Source organism: Alligator sinensis, unplaced genomic scaffold (assembly GCF_000455745.1).
Source record: "Alligator sinensis unplaced genomic scaffold, ASM45574v1 scaffold386_1, whole genome shotgun sequence".
NCBI lineage: Eukaryota > Metazoa > Chordata > Crocodylia > Alligatoridae > Alligator > Alligator sinensis.
The window spans coordinates 1,161,436-1,177,753 of record NW_005841996.1 but is presented as its reverse complement, the minus strand read 5'-3'; the positions used below and the strand labels follow the sequence as shown (position 1 = coordinate 1,177,753).

General features: G+C 41.0%; 1 protein-coding gene across 1 annotated transcript in view; it reads left to right on the top strand.

Annotated features, from left to right (window-relative positions):
• The window catches only part of CTNNAL1 (catenin alpha like 1), a 124,120-nt gene that overhangs the window by 89,915 nt on the left and 17,887 nt on the right, over positions 1-16,318 (top strand). Inside the window, exons 11-14 of the mRNA XM_025201482.1 lie at positions 1,354-1,504; positions 8,283-8,320; positions 14,387-14,437; positions 14,546-14,700. Coding sequence (XP_025057267.1) covers positions 1,354-1,504; positions 8,283-8,320; positions 14,387-14,437; positions 14,546-14,700 — 395 coding nt within the window. The remainder of the gene's footprint in view (positions 1-1,353; positions 1,505-8,282; positions 8,321-14,386; positions 14,438-14,545; positions 14,701-16,318) is intronic.

Below are 16,318 nucleotides of genomic sequence, written 5' to 3'. Positions count from 1 at the left end.
AATTATTAAAGTAGCTTCACAGCTGTTTGACGTGATTTTAGGTTATACCTACTATTTGAGGCTGAATACACAGCTCAGGACTGCTGTAGAGCAGAGCTGCCCTCACTGTGTCACCTTTTAATAACCAGGCATCCTTCTCCCCACCAGGTCTGCAGCAAGAAAACTGTTTGTTCTGAGCCCCTATGCCATCATGCCACTGCTGGATCCATTCCACTGTGGACTATTTGCTTGAGTGTTTTGTCCTAAGTATGCCAGCAAATGTGTTGCAGAGTGGGCACAATCACCCAGGGATTTGACTGTTCTGCCTCTTATTTATACAGGGTGATTTTTTTTTTCACCCTTGCATTGTAGAGCATCATTGTGAGGCTCACGAATCACAAATACCATTTTGAAGGCTTCATTGGTACGTAGGATTGTCTGACCTTCTGCACATCTATGACTCTAGCCTAGAAACATAAAGAACCTGTATACATACCTAAGTATGAAAATTATGCACCTGTGTAAAAATGGTATACCTACCACTTCAGGGACTTAACAATATGGCATTTAATACTACTACTGTACTACTAAGTGTATATGTGCAGCTTTATATTTACAAGGCTGACTATTTTTGTAAGTAGGACCACTAGGTAAATTCTCCTGTAGTTCTGCTAAACAAAACTACAGGTAAACTAAAATATTCTTAAGTGCAACAGTACTGGACCAAGTACTGCAGCTTTTATAGGTAGCTGTGTCGCACCTACTTATTTGTGCATTCATTCTGTGTGTATATGTATACCTGCCTGCAGATACTTCTAGAAAATAAAAGTACCTTCTTGGAACAATGTATTTATTAGTCATTTAAGTATTAGTAAATTTTTATGAAAGCTATATAATCTAGATAACTAGTCTAACTTTGACAGAAAATAAACAAGGGTGAAGGAAAGGAAAATGCTGTATGCTTAGTTTTAGCAGGCAGTAATCAATATCCCCAAAGTATCCTATCATAAGTAATCATTACTTATAAAAATAGTTCACCTTTAAGGGTTATTCAAATTAGTAATAATTTGCAGGATAGAAAACTGGAATTTACACAACAGACTATTAGTTATTTTCACTTTATATAGTAGAATGTTTTTTGTTGTTGTTGTCTGTGAATGCATAGTTTAATTAGAGCCTGTTTTTACTTAATGGTAGTTATTCTTTACTAAACAGATGTAATATTAACACTTTTATTAAAATACAATGTGGTTTCATGTTTTGCCTGTTTAAGTTTTGCAACTTGGTATGTAACACATTTTGTGACTTGATATGTAACATCAATTGCCTGATCTTTCTGTAACATTAGTTGCTTTCCTGGTGTATTCCTTTTAGATCATTTCTGCTGCAGAAACATTGGCACTACATCCATCTAGTAAGATTGCAAAAGAAAATCTTGATGTATTTTGCGAGGCTTGGGAGTCCCAACTGAGCGACATGACCATATTGTTAAGAGAAATTAATGACGTGTTCGAGGGGAGAAGAGGTAAGAGTGCCATTTAGAAATATCAGAACAGCTTCCAACACAACCGCCTTCCAAGTAGTTTAACTGCAGTGCTAACATATGATCTAGTAAATACAACAATGTTTTCTTCATACGGATACCAAACTAAGTCTTTTTTTTAACATAACAGCTTGGTACCTGCCTGATAACACATCAATTCAGTATGTTCATTTGTACTCCCATCTACTGTCTGTATAATTGTTTGCTACATACAACACACTACAGAACTACTGGCTTTACAGGCTAAGACAATGGGACTTACAAAGGCTTAAGTACATTTGTGTCTTTCTGCACTGAAAATAGTTTAATTTAATTTCACTGGGGACTACTCACAGTGCAGAAAGTTAATCATGTGCTGAGCCCTTTGCAGGGATGAACTCTAAGGGCATTTACACACACCTTTTCGTGCAGTGATGTGCTGGAGATCTAGCATGTCAGAGCAGACTCAGTTAATCAAGTCTGCTCCTCATGCGAGCTGATGTGCCTGGTGCTGCGTTGCATACATTTGTACAAACAGAGAAATGCATGTCAGTGCACACCTTTGACGAGTTTTAGTTCTAAAGCACGCCGTCGCCACTTTCCCAGCGCTGACATGCGTTTTGCCGTTTACACAAATGCATACGACACAGCGCCTGGCTCTTTCAAAAGCACTTAGTGCTGCATCTCTCACATGTCAAAAAATGCCCTAAATAATGGAGGGGGATCGTTTTAGTTCTTGTCCTTTCCTGTCATGACTTGTTGTCAGCTTGAGAGATACCAATCAAAAGTCTCACAAATCATAAACGGAAAGTAATTTGAATTGTATACCAAGTTTAGTTGCTTCATTGAGTTTAATATGATTAGTCATAATTATTTCAGTGTAGTTTGAAGTGTAGTCTGAGGTTTTTTAAAATATTTTCCAATTCCAACTGGTTTTCTTTTAATATCCGCTATTCATGGAAAATAAACATTTATTTATTCTGTACTGTCGGCTTGAATTCTATTCACTTCATAATGTAGTGAATGTAGTTGTTTGATTTTTGAACTGCTATCCTTTCTCCTTGTTGGACTCTCTCTCTCTCTCTCTCTCTCTCTCTGATGACGTCACACAATCTTGGAATATTTTCTCTGGTTGGTAAGTTAACTGGTATTTGTACAACATGTAGAATAGAGCCATGAAATTTTAACAACACATCTGTGTTTATTTTTAGTATATGGTATTCTACTTTGAAAATTTAAGAAGATATTCTGGTATTTATTTTAGTTATTTTAATTTTTTTCAAAAAAGTTTGCCTTCAGTGCAGCATGGCATTTCACTTTTCTGCAGTTAAATGTTTGTTTTATTCTTCAGTTATAATTGCATAGAGATACAATATGCAACATACCGAATGTCATGTATTTTAAGAAAATTGCTCAGGTTAAATGGTGTGAAGATTTTAGTTTAAAATTTAATGCAGGGATTTAACCCTTTTTATATCTAAAATATTTTATATTCTGAACCAGATTAGACACCAGTTTGTCACTCATACATCGTGCCACTAGCTATAGGATTTTTTTCAAAGATAGTTTAACTATCAAAATAATACTATGAGCACAAGTAAGTGGTGGATAGCACAGTAGTCAGGAATATGAAACCCATGGGTTTGTGTTTTTCGCACATTTTTCATCTTAATTCTAGAGTCCTGTTTTAAAGATTCAGAAGTGTAATGAGGCAACTCTGTGCTCTGGGCAGCGGTGCACCCAGCCACCAGCTGTAGTGGTGGCTATTTTTGCATCTCCGTTCCTCTCCAAAGGCAGCATCTAGGGCTGCTGCCCTAGTCACTCCCCTTCATTTACAGTACTGTAAAGATGTAACAGTTCCTTGGATCTGAAAGGCCTTCTCTGACCTTTGTATAGGAGTTGAGAGTACATTATAGGATTAGTACCAAGACTAGGTGGACTCGGCATTTAGGTTAATGGAAATCAAGTGTGCTCACCAAAAATATAGTAGGCAAAGTGCTATTGTTGCATTTTGACTCATCATGAAGGAGACACTTAAGGTGCAAGAATTGTGAGAAGAGTTAACATTAAAAAAGTCTATGCAGGTAGCAATTCCTGATACCTTTGAGACGGTTTGTTAGAGTTACAGGTGAGTTTTATGGCCAAATGACTCCTTTTTTTCTTTCTTTTAATAAATTATATCACCTTTAATACTAAGCACACTTTCTAAAAGCTATTTAAAATTAGAAGTGTTCAAGTGTTACTATACAGATAAAATGTATTGAATTTTCATGTAGTGATGAAGCGTCTAATGGGTAGTACAAAATTTTATTGCTTTTTATTTAATTGTATTTAAAACGTGAGCATAGAACAGCGCTGTTATACAGCAAAGCATTGACTCAGCACTCATGTAAATAAATGCAGTCCTTGACATCTGGTAGAGGAGCATGTTCCCAGTACATCATGTTAGCTGCAGTTACTTAGTCTATATTCCTGTTGACTTCAACTGTAGGTCACTTGCATTTTCCACAGCAAGGAGGTTATTATGCATATGATACCTGGGAACCTTTCTCCCTACTTTTTAGAGTACCTATGCATGAGGACTCCTTAATCTGGTTGCCAGGTTTGAAGTGGAGGAAGGTGATGAATAGCACTGGCTGGCACTGTTAGATGACCAATTCCATGCAGCAGTCTAGGGCTGTACAACAAATAGCAACTCTATCAGCTCTACAAGCAAGGGAAATATTTCATTAGAGTACTCAATGAGCATTATGGCTGAGGCAGACATGCCTTCCTTCACTGCCCCTTGGGCAGCGCTTCTCTTTCTTAGTATGGCTCAGTGTTCAGAAGGACATAACTGAGTTTTAAGATTATGACTAACTACTTGTATGTACATACAAGTACCTTTTTCAAAAGAGTTTGTTAGAAAAATATTTGGAGACATATGGGCAAATCCTTTATATGAGCTCTATTATGTTTCATTTCATTTGATTTATTGTTTAAAATAATCAGGATCCTTTAGACTTCCCAAAGTGACTTGTCATAAGTAGTCCCCAGCAAATATCATGAAAGTCACCTTAGCAGGTTCAGCATTATGGTATTTGCTTAGAAGCAAGTTGAAGATGCATGAAAAATGAGGCAAAATATTTGATTATTTGACATAGGATGGCAGAAATTATGAATCCTTTAATCAGATAAGCGTTCATATTCAATCAGAATGTAGAGTTTCACAATACTGGATTAACATATGATCTTAATTTCCTCTTCTGAGTTGCACTGCTCATTCTAATGCTGAAACTGGTAGTCTTCTTTATCCCTTTGTAAAAATGTAATGAGTACTTGATTAGAAACATGACTGAGTCTTCATAATACAAAATATAATTGTAGGATGATGGTATATTTTCGTAATTTAGAAACTTGCATTTTTAAAATAATGTAATTTTGTACTGTAACTGTAAAGATCTTACATTGCTGTAGGGAGCATTTTAGAATGAGTATTTAACATCATAAGAGAGACAAATCTTTGCTGCTGACAAAGACTGAAGGGCATCCAAAATGTGCTGGCTGTGTCCAATAAAGTAATCGTGTTCGATACTTGTAAATTGTAGTTGATTCAAACTGTGTCTGTGTCTCATCTGTTGATTGGATAAGCAGGTGCACAATTGATTTTATGTTAGTGTTTGTTAAAATACCAGCAAGCTTATGCACGTTGCATACTGAGATAAGAAAACTGATAAAAGGCGTCAAACCGATCCCACATTTGGGGTCAGATGATACCATTCCATTTATTTTAATTAAATTGTGCCATTTTTAGCTCATTGTAGTTGGCTCATTGTGCTGAACAGTCTTGTTCTAGACAGCAATGTAACCTGGCCCATACCACGTGAGACCATTCCTGGTCTGGCCTGCAAGACTGCCCCTCCCTGTGGGAGGGAGAGCTGGGCTCACTGTGACCATTGTAGTCCCTCAACTGGAGTCACTAGGTGTCTGTCTCATTGAGATAAATAGAGCAAGAGAGCAAAACATTGGCAGTTGCTGAAAATAAGCATAATGCTGCTTAGTTACCTTCCCTCCTTCAATCCTGTTCTGGTCCTGTGCAGGGGAGGAAAGAAGAATTATCTGATAGTTCCCCATGCCTTGGCCTCCTATGTAAAAATTGGTAATATATATCCCTCCTTCCCTCTCCTCCTCTATAAGTCTTTATCTGTTTGATTTAAGGTTGCAGATTAGATGCTAAGATTTGGGGAGGAGAGTAGTGAATGGATGTGGTAGGCAAGCATGGGCAATAGACTTAGACTGGGTAAAGATGGAAGAAAGAGAGGAGTAGGCTTAGGGACCGGGTTGAGGTGGCATGACATGGGACAGGAAAAGGAGGCAAGACTATAACAAGAAAAGATGGTAGAGATGGAAAGAAAATATGACGAAAACGAAGGCAGAATTACTAGAAAGTGGGAGAGAAATGAGGAATAGAAGGTGGGAAAGAGGAAACAATACACCAGAAAAAATGAGAAAATAGAATAAAGAAAAAGAGAAAAAAAACCAAAAGGAAGGTAGATAAGTAATATTCTTTTTACTGTTTTAAGAGAAAGTTAGTTGGATTCTGACATGTTACTTTATTTACATGTATTTAATTCTGTTTATCCATTACCTTCATGTTACGGATATGGAATCCATGATTAAATTGATCTGGGTGATTTCCTTGTCAAGCGTGACTTGTCTCCGGCTTGAGTAATTTACCTTTGGAATGTATGACCTTGCATCTAGTGAGTCGGTTTAAGAAAAGGAGGGTGGGGGTGGTGAGGGAGTATTCTCAGTTACCACCTGCCTGGGCAACAGAAACCAAATGCAAAATTCTCACTTAAAGATCTTTTAGCTTCCACTGTCATACAGGCTTGGGAACTCCTCTAACTCTCAGTTTTTTGGCCCTTTAAAGCACTGATAGTTGAGTCCCCCTTTTTCCTTCTGTGCCTGTTCCTTCTACCAGTGCCCATTTCTTTCCAGAAACTGTGCGCCCATTTTTGTTAAGTGTAGTCAGCAACGAAGCTCTTCACCAAACAAGCACATTGGGAAACACCAGAAGAGCAGCAGCAGCTTTTCTCTTATATCCTGGAAGTTTGGTTTTTACCTCTGTGCAATGACTTACTGCTTTAGTTTGAGTCTGTAGTGTTCTTGTGGGCATGTTGAACTCGTCTTGAAGTGACTATGTGCTATCAAAGGTTTTCAGCATGGCACATAGCCCCAAGGTAGTCCTACTCAAAACTTCTGAGCTGGTTTTCTTTCCTGGTGTTTTGTACATACTTTTCCTACAGCACTTTGGCCCTTTTTCACCAGTGTACTGATGTGCTAATGTTTGGCCCACCAGGGATGTGTGTGTAGGTGGCCAGAGCTCCTGTTTTTCTAGTAACTGATTCTTATCTTTTTTTTCACTCCTGATGAAGACACAGACCTTTACAAGGTACACTATGCTAAGTATAATACAGGCAGTACTGTTTTTAGTATGTTCTATAAATATTCTTCTCTAACTACCTTTGGAAGCCAAAATGCCACAAATGTTTATCATTGTGGCCACCTGTCTGAAAGGGTAAAGAATTCTGTACTATCTATATTTGCATATTCTTCTCCATTTGTATTTAAAAGGGAAGCATCAGAGCTTTTCTTCCATTAGTCACATTGCAAGGAGAAGTTGTAAAAATAATGCATATCCAGCAGTTGGCACTATTATAAAAGGTTGTCAGCCCCAGGCACCATCCAACTCCTTTTTTGGTTACTCCTAAGAGGCATTAGAACATGTATTTTAAGGTTTGTTCCTCCCTCCCTTCCCTCATTGTGGGGGGCCTTGATCTGACCCCCCCCCCCCCCCCCCCCCCACCCCAACTCTTGTGCAGTCTGATTTAGAATAATTACGGAACCTAACTTTTCAGGAAATAAAGGAAACAATAATTCCAATAAAACTATAAAATGAATGTATAAAATTGCTTTTTCTATTGTGTGCGTGTGGGGGGGGGCTTATTCAAAGTATACATTATGCAATGCAGTAAAAAAGTTTTCTTAATACTCATTTGGAACAAACTGCAGCACTCTGGAGTGGCTTCACTGTTGTTGAATATTGCAGCCATCCCTAATTTATGTCAATTTATTTGCACTGAAGTACCATTATATAATCTATTTATGCTGAAATTTGTGCATTTGTAGACACATGTGAACTTTAATGCTATCATTACTTGTTCAGATTTTGAGACCTTCACTCTTTATCCTCCAGAAGTGGGAATGATGAGATGGTAGATGAGCTTTTATAGAAAGAGAATTACTTGCACATAATAACTCTTTGCAGGTACAAATTATCCACCCACCTTGAGAAATTTGGACTTTTGTTTTTTCAGATGTTGATTTTATTAATTTGGTATATGTTTTGTGGGTCATCTCATTGGGTGTGTCCAGGGTGGTGGTTTTGTTTTCTTTTTAAGTGTCTCATTGATTCCAGTGCATTTGAGGTCACATTGACTCCAGGGTACTAGAGGCACTGTAAATTCGTATGGACTGCACAGGGGGGAGCTTGAGCTCATCTGGCAGTTAGTGCTAAAAATCTAAACAGTAGAGGAGTTACTTGCTTGTCTGTCTCTGGAAACGCACAAAACAAGGAGTGAAAATCCTGAGTATTCATCAAAACAAAGGAGTTGGAGGTGAGTAATTTTCGTTTATAGCATACTGAATTTATAGGAAGATGAGGGTATAACTATAAGCATGATTCCATTAATTAAAACCTGCATACAAATTTTGGTATAAATGTGTGTGTTGTTCTTAGGAGAGAAGCGTGTGTACCTATCACTGCCCAGACCAGGGGTAAGTTTTGTTTGTTTGTTTGTTGTGGGAGGAGTTGTGTTTTCTCTTGGTGTAAAAGTTGCATTACATTAGTTTAACTAATTGACTCCCTACCACTGGCATATAACTTCTTGCATAGATTCATAGATGTTAGGGCCAGAAGGGACCTCAACAGATCATCAAGTCCGACCCCCTGCATAGGCAGGAAAAAGTGCTGGGTTCAGATGACCCCAGCCAGATGCCCATCTAACCTCCTCTTGAAGACCCCCAGGGTAGGGGAGAGCACCACCTCCCTTGGGAGCCCGTTCCAGACCCTGACCACTCTAACTGTGAAGAAGTTCTTCCTAATGTCCAATCTAAATCTGCTCTCTGCTAGCTTATGGCCATTATTTCTTGTGACCCCCCCAGAGGCACCTTGGTGAGTGGAGCCTCACCAATTCCCTTCTGCACCCCCATGATGAATTTATAGGCAGCCACAAGGTTGCCTCTCAACCTTCTCTTGCAGAGGCTGAAGAGATCCAGGTGCCACAGTCTCTCCTCGTAGGGCTTGGCCTGCAAGCCCTTAACCATACAAGTGGCCCTTCTCTGGACCCTCTCCAGGTTATCCACATCCCTCTTGAAGTGTGGCGCTCAAAACTGCACGCAGTATTCCAACTGCGGTCTGATCAGCGCCTGATAGAGGGGCAGTATCACCTCCTTGGCTCTATTTGTCATGCACCTGCTGATGCACGATAAAGCGCAGTTAGCTTTGCTGATGACTTCATCACACTGACGACTCATATTCATCTTGGAGTCCACTAGGACTCCAAGATCCCTTTCTCCTTCCGTGCTACCAAACGGGTCACTTCCCAGGCAGTAGGTGTGCTGGACATTTTTTATCCCTAGGTGCAGCATTTTGCATTTCTCCTTGTTAAACTGCATTCTATTGTTTTCTGCCCATTTGTCCAACCTGTCCGGGTCTGCCTGTAATTGTTCCCTGCCCTCCGGTGTGTCCACTTCTCTCCACAGTTTTTTATCATCCGCAAACTTGGACAGAGTATACTTCACTCCCTCGTCCAAGTCGCTGATGAAGATATTGAAGAGTATCGGTCCAAGGACCGAGCCCTGCGGGACTCCCCTGCCCACATCCTTCCAGGTGGATACCGACCCATCCACCACCACTCTCTGGGTTCGACCCTCTAGCCAATTTGCCACCCACTGGACTGTGTAATCATCCAAGTCACAGCCTCTTAATTTGTTCACCAGTATGGGGTGGGATACCATACTGAAGGCCTTCCTGAAGTCTAAGTAGACAATGTCAACTCCTACTCCCGCGTCCAGGTGTTTTGTAACCTGGTCATAAAAAGAGACTAGATTAGTTGGGCATGATCCACCTGCTACGAACCCGTGCTGGTTTCCCCTCAGCATAATTTTTCCTGCTAGGCTCTCACATATATGAGCCTTAATAATCCTTTCAAAGACTTTGCCAAGGATGGAGGTGAGACTGACTGGCCTATAGTTGCCTGGATCCTCCTTCCTCCTCTTCTTGAAAATAGGGACCACATTGGCCCTTTTCCAGTCCTCCGGGACCTGGCCGGTGCGCCACGAGCGTTCAAATATTTTTTTGATTATTGGTGTAAAGATATGAGCAGGAAAACCTTAATAAAGCACACTGATTTTTGTGGCCCTTTGTGAGTCTTTTATGAATTGGATAATATCTTAGTAGATGGATTTTAAAAAGCCAGGGTAATTAAACTAAACCTAACGTACTTTTAGACCATTCTAACTTGGTTCTAATTAGTTATAATATTTCGTAATACATTATCTTTGTAATGAGACACTCTGGGCAAGCTATCCTAACAGGACTTTTTACAGCATACTCTGTGTAGGAGTATGCTGTAATATAGCAAACAGCAGCGCTTAAGCTTTTGGCCCCGCAAGCCAGATGAGGGGAGCAGAGCTGGTCTGAGTCTGATCAAGCCCTGTGTGCCAGAATTGGGCTAGTTGCTCAGCACTGCCCCCTCCTACTCCTGGATGCTGAGATTGGGCCCAGGGGGCCTGGCACCACTCCTTCCCTCCCCCATGCACTGGGATTGGGACCAGGGGGCCTGGCACTACCCTTGCTCAGCCCTGCATGCTGGGATCAGGCACCCAATCTAGCGCATGGGGCTGGGGGCTCCCCACTAGTCCAGAAATTTGGCAGCAGGGTAGTGGCGCCACTGGTCTCTTGCCACCAAATTTCTGGACCCATGAGAAACCCTGTGGACCAAATGACACAGCGCTACTGGCCAGGGTTTGAACACCCTGGTATAAATAATCTTTGGAAAATGAAATCATTATCTTAGCTGAGCTGTTTTCCCGATGGAGAAATAGTCTTGCTCTTGTTCCTACAAAGGCTCTTCTGTCTTGAGTTAAATTAAGTTTGTGCTTTCCAGCTCTTGCCTTGTGAAGACCATCTTTCTTTTCTGCCCTTATGAATAACATGTTGAGAACAAATCTATAAAAATGCATATACACCTTGGTATGTGCTTAACAGAGAGATGCAGATACCCCAGTGTGGACTCTTGGGCCACATCTAGATGAGTAGGGGCATGTAGTTTGTGGTGCCACAAACCACTTGCGCTGAATGTTAAAGCATGTACTGTAAATTTGTAGGGTGGTGGCAAAATAGGCTGCTGGGAAATCCCAGCAGCAAAAATCTCTCCTGGAAACAGAAGCAACACAAAGCACAGAAAACAAGTGTGTGTTGGCACAAATGGAGGTCAGGCCATCCAGACCAATACTCTGGCTGCTGGCCGGACTTTCATGCTCTCCCTGCTGCTCCAGCATGCCACCAGGTAAGACTGCTGTGGCCAACACAGGTACTGACTCCAGCCTCCAGCTTGCCATGGCTGAAGAGCCAGGAGGAGCTGGGCAAGGTCAGTTTGGGCATTGTGGGACAACTTGTTCTGCAACAAAGCAGGAGCAGGAGCCGAGACAATTTGTGCTACTGCAGGGGCATGCCCCTGCTCATCTGAATTCAGCCTTATTCTTTTTCCTTTAATCCTCAAAAGTAGCACTTTTGTAGGAGTTTTGAAACTAGCAAAATCCCCGATGAAGAACAAATAAAGGAAATGAAAAAGTTCTCTGGATTAAAAATGCATGCACACACCCCCTCACCACTACTTAATAAAATCGTTTTCTTTTCCTCTCTTCTTGTACAAAGAAAACATAGGGTTTTTTAAGCAAAAAGTTTCTGCAGGCAAAATAGCAGCTTTTGGGAAGGTCAAGAAACATTTGGGACTAGTATGTTATGTGCTTATTCTTCTGTTCTCCCCCCTCTACCCCCTACCCCTCCTATACGCTTCTCTTTGCTGCAAGATGTCACACCCAGGTTGTTAAGTTATTGAACTCCAGGGCCAACTTAAAATATACTCATTTGGTACATTAGAATTGCGCATATATATATATATATATATATATGCCACCAGGTTAGATCCATATTAGTTCGGTTTATTATGAAGAACACCAGTCCCAAATATATCAACATATTTAATTAAAAGAATCATTAACAGTGATCCTAAAGGAGATAAATTTGTGACTTACTTTGTAAACATGATAGATACTTAAGTGTCAGTGGGTCACAACCTGATTACAGGCCTGATTATAGGGCATAATCTTTAGCATTGTTATGCAGTAATGTAGTTAATTTGCAAAAACTTGTAAATAATCTTTAGATAACATACCTTTATGAAAAAGACCATGACCTATCCTGGCATCAAGGATATGTCAGGAATGACTCTAGCTATAAAACTTTCTTTCAAGCCCTTGCTACACGTTACACTTAAGGCATGATTAAACAGTTAATCCCATTTAAAATTTTAACCGAGCCACACATTAAAACAATTAATGGCATCATAAAATAAGGAATAAGTCACAAAGTTATTCCACAAAAAATGTTTAATAACTTTGTGGCTCATTTTTACAACACCATTCATTAATTGAAGGTGTGGCCAGGTCAGATGGTGGGCTTCCCAGCTGTGAGGGTGCACCTGATGTCCCCTGCAGCTGGGAACATGGTACATGTTGGATCAGGTGAGGAGGCTTCCAGCTGTGAGAGCGCATGGTGTGCCCCAGTGGCTGGGAGCCCAAATCAGCTGACAGGACTCCCAGCTGCAGGAGCTTGTTACTTGCTGATACGGGGGGAGCACAGGATCATGATCCCAGGCTCCCCCTGCACTGGCAGTAAAGTGTGACAAGATTTGATGTATGATCCTGCAATCATGCCTCTTGCCATGATTATAGGAAGTGTGATCGAGTGGATTGTGCATCAGATCCTGTCATGGCTTTACCTGCATGTCTGCCAAGGGCCTTAGTTAAGTCATGATTCTGTCCCATGTCCCTGGACTACGTTAGCCAAAGCATAGCAGAAGCAATTGTTCAGGGAAAACATCTATAGATCCTACCTATGCTCAAGATGACAACCTTGCTTTAACCAGAACAGTGTTGTAATTCCATGCCTAAACTTCTATCACCTTAGTATAGATTAACTCAGTAAATAGCACCTAGACTAACTCATAGACAAGAAACATTTTCTTAAACGTTTTCTCTCAGGTGAGTATTAGTCCATCCAGAGGTGACCCAAGCAGGGTGCAGGGCCCGGAGCAAATCAGCCCATGCAGGGCCCCGCCCTTGCTCCAATCCCATGGACCCTGGACCTGAAGAAGCTGCCACCGCTGATTTTTATGGCTGGGGGTTGGAGGGTAGCAAGTGGCTGGACGTGGAGAGGCCTGGGGCAGTTGCCCCAATTCCCCCCCCCCCCCCACCCCGGACAGCCTTGAGTCCATCATGCTAACATGTTATATGATATTCTTAAGCAGCGTAACTGCTAAGAATATAATACTTACTTATTTTCAGTACTTGCTTTCTTGAAAAACCTTCACTCAACAGTTCGAATATGCGTCATAATTCAAATATATAGCCCAGATCTATGCATTTATGTAGGATTATTTACAGAAAAATTGCTGTTTAAAGGCAGTGTGTTGTATCCATGTGTCTAAATGAGTTAGGAGTGTACATATATTACACGAATTCAACTTACACAGCATTCAGTATTATCCTTTTTTATGCTTTTTATTGAATCGTTTAGTAGCTGCGTTGCTTCTATTTCCAGTACCTATGAAGAATCATATCAAGTCTCTACAACTGAGATTCCTATAAATGTGTTTTGAACATGCATTCATAAAGTTTATAATAAGCATTTAGAACTTTGGCAAGAGCTACCATGTAATTAAAACAGCAGTGGGTGGCAGATTGTGGGAGGGAATTAATTTCAATAATAATCATGTGCCATTAGTGCCTAGAAACCCCAAGCAAGATTGAGGCTCCATTGTTCCCACATGCTTTACAAAATGCACAGGGTCAGATTCTGTTAACCTTGCTTACACTGAAATTCATGAATGTTCCATAACCAAAGTTATCTTACTTATGTTTAAGTGAACAACGGCCCATATAACTTACGATAAAAAAGGCCAAGTCCGTGGAATGAGAGGAGCAGTAGGGCTGTGCTTCAGATTCTTATGCTAATTTCTAGTCACTGCAGTCGGTAAGGAATTGAGCAGAAGAGTAGGAGCTTTCACTAGAATCAGTATGTTTGCCTTGTGTTTTTTAGGCAGGTGTCATCCTGGGAATCTGTCAAAAAAAATTGCTTCTAGTTCAGCTAGCAAGTTAGTACCTCTCCATGGCTATAAAACCACCCCAGACAGGAAAAGACATTTGGTGTGAATTTTAGCAAGCACAACTTAGTAATTACTGTTATTGCTAAGCTTACAGGGGCATCATGTTGCTATATGGAGGTGAAGGGGGAAGAGAGCTGAAGATTGTCATAAGCCTAAAATAAGAGGGTTTCATGCTATTGCCATGGGTATAAATCCCACTCCTGTGCACCACAAGGAATCTTGCATAAAAACTTCCTGTCCCCTGAACAGAACAATCTGATAAGGGAGCTTGAGCAACTAAAATTGTGTTCTGCAGTGTGCATTCAAATGGCTTTGTATTCATTAGCTAATTAGTACAGTTGCCAATGCCATTTTTAAAAGCTTTTTTTTCTTGAAATTATTTTTGAAACAGAAGCACAATGCAAATCTGAAAGCATTAAAGCCGGTCAAACTTGATACTGAGGTAAGACACTTCCTTCTGTTCAGTTCTGAAACTTTTAATTATTTGTTCACATCAGTCTAATGAATGTATTAAGTTTTAAAAAAAATAAAAGAAGTGTGTCATTTATAGGAACAAGCAAAAATTGCAAAGCTTGGAGTAGAACTGCATTTGCTCACTTCGGATATAGACTCGGAGACAGAAAAATGGGAGGACCAGGAAAATGAGATTGTGCGATATGGTCAAAGCATGTCCAGCATGGCCTACTCCATGTACTTATTTACCAGGTAATTACTCTGAATGCAGTAGGAAAACGTGTCCATAGCGTACAGGGATCAGAGAAACCTTTTATTTTAGAGAGAAAGTGCTGGAACATTTCAGAGGGGCATGTCATTAATACTCATCTATATGCTTCCTAAGTTAGTAGTCTAACGTGATTACTTTATCAATTTATAGTCTGGTTGACTTCTTGGTACTGGATACTGTTTTGTTGGCAAGCAGTTCTCTTAGAACCTCCTGGGAAAGATTTCTTAAAGGAATACAAAAGTTAAGATTTTTCATAGTCTCTGCGATGCTGAAAGAAGAGCTGGAGGGGGAGTCATCTCCACCAAGGACTTGATCCTGGAGTTTATTTAGTCCTTTCTTTGAACCATTGAGAAGTCAGACCTTCATTTCACAAGGTGTAGTGAGTGTCTCTGTTTTTCTCCTGGAGCTCAGCTGGTGCAAGGAATGTAGAGGTTCAAATCCTTTCTCTGCCCAAGGAAAGACTTGAATCTACATTGCCCAACTTCCATGTAAGTGTCCTGCTCACTGGGCAATGTGGTAAAGTTGTTGAATTCTGCATGCAATACTGCAATATTGGGTCAGAGAGTGACTCTAAGCCAGTGACTCACTGGGGTTCCATTCCCTGCTCCAATAAATATTTGGGTATTTCATACCAAGTGGAATAGGCTCAGGAGGTCTGGTATGATCTAATGAGGAGGGCACTCTTCTGGAAGGTGAGAGAGATGCTGGTTCAGTTCCTCTCAGCTAAAAGAAGAGTAAAAACATAGGTCTCCCACCTCCCACATGAACTGGTACCTACCAAATGCACAATTTCATAGATTTCACAGAAATCGTGTAATTGGTAGTCTCCCATGAAATAGCCAGTTCCCTGTTAAAAAAAAGCACGGGGAACTGGCCATGTTCAAAAAGCTGTCTCCTAGAAGGGTGGGAGGGGTGGGGTGGGGAGCACAGACAGAAAAAAGGCAGACTGCCCATCTCCTGGAGCAGGTGGGGGGAGCAAAGTTCCTGTCTCTCTGCCTCCAGAAGGGGAGGTGGGGAGCAAGTAAAAGCCTGCCAAAAGTCCCCTTCTCCTTCGCTTTATTTTAGGCAGGTAGCTAGCTTTCTTTTCGCTTGGGGAACTGTTTAATTGCCACACTTAAACTGTTTGTTTACCCAGTAATTATCACCCTCCCTCCTTGAAGAGGGTAATAATTACTGAATTAACAAGCCAGGCAGCTCCAGCTAGGGCTTTCAATCAATGTCTGGAAGGGGTGGGACTTGTGGTGCCCCTCAGCCAATCAGAGGCATGAGGTGGGGTAGCAGGGTGCTCTGCTCCCCACCCTCCAGGGATTCCTCCCTTCTAAATCACCTGTTCAACTTCCTCTCTGCATGAGCCAGGATCACATCTGATTGATATGCAAGGCCCTGTCATTGCAAGAATCAAAGCAAATGCACTCAACTTCCCCTGCCCGTTTTTTTTCAGAGGCCCTTCTTACAAGGAACTGTAGGAAGTAGGGATGTGTAGATGGAGATTTTTGGGACCGATACCAATAGCTGATATTTAAGGAGGCGTATCAGCCAATACTGATCCGATTTCTGATGCAGCTGCCTCCAGCTGGTAAGTCTGGTGTGGTGGAAGGG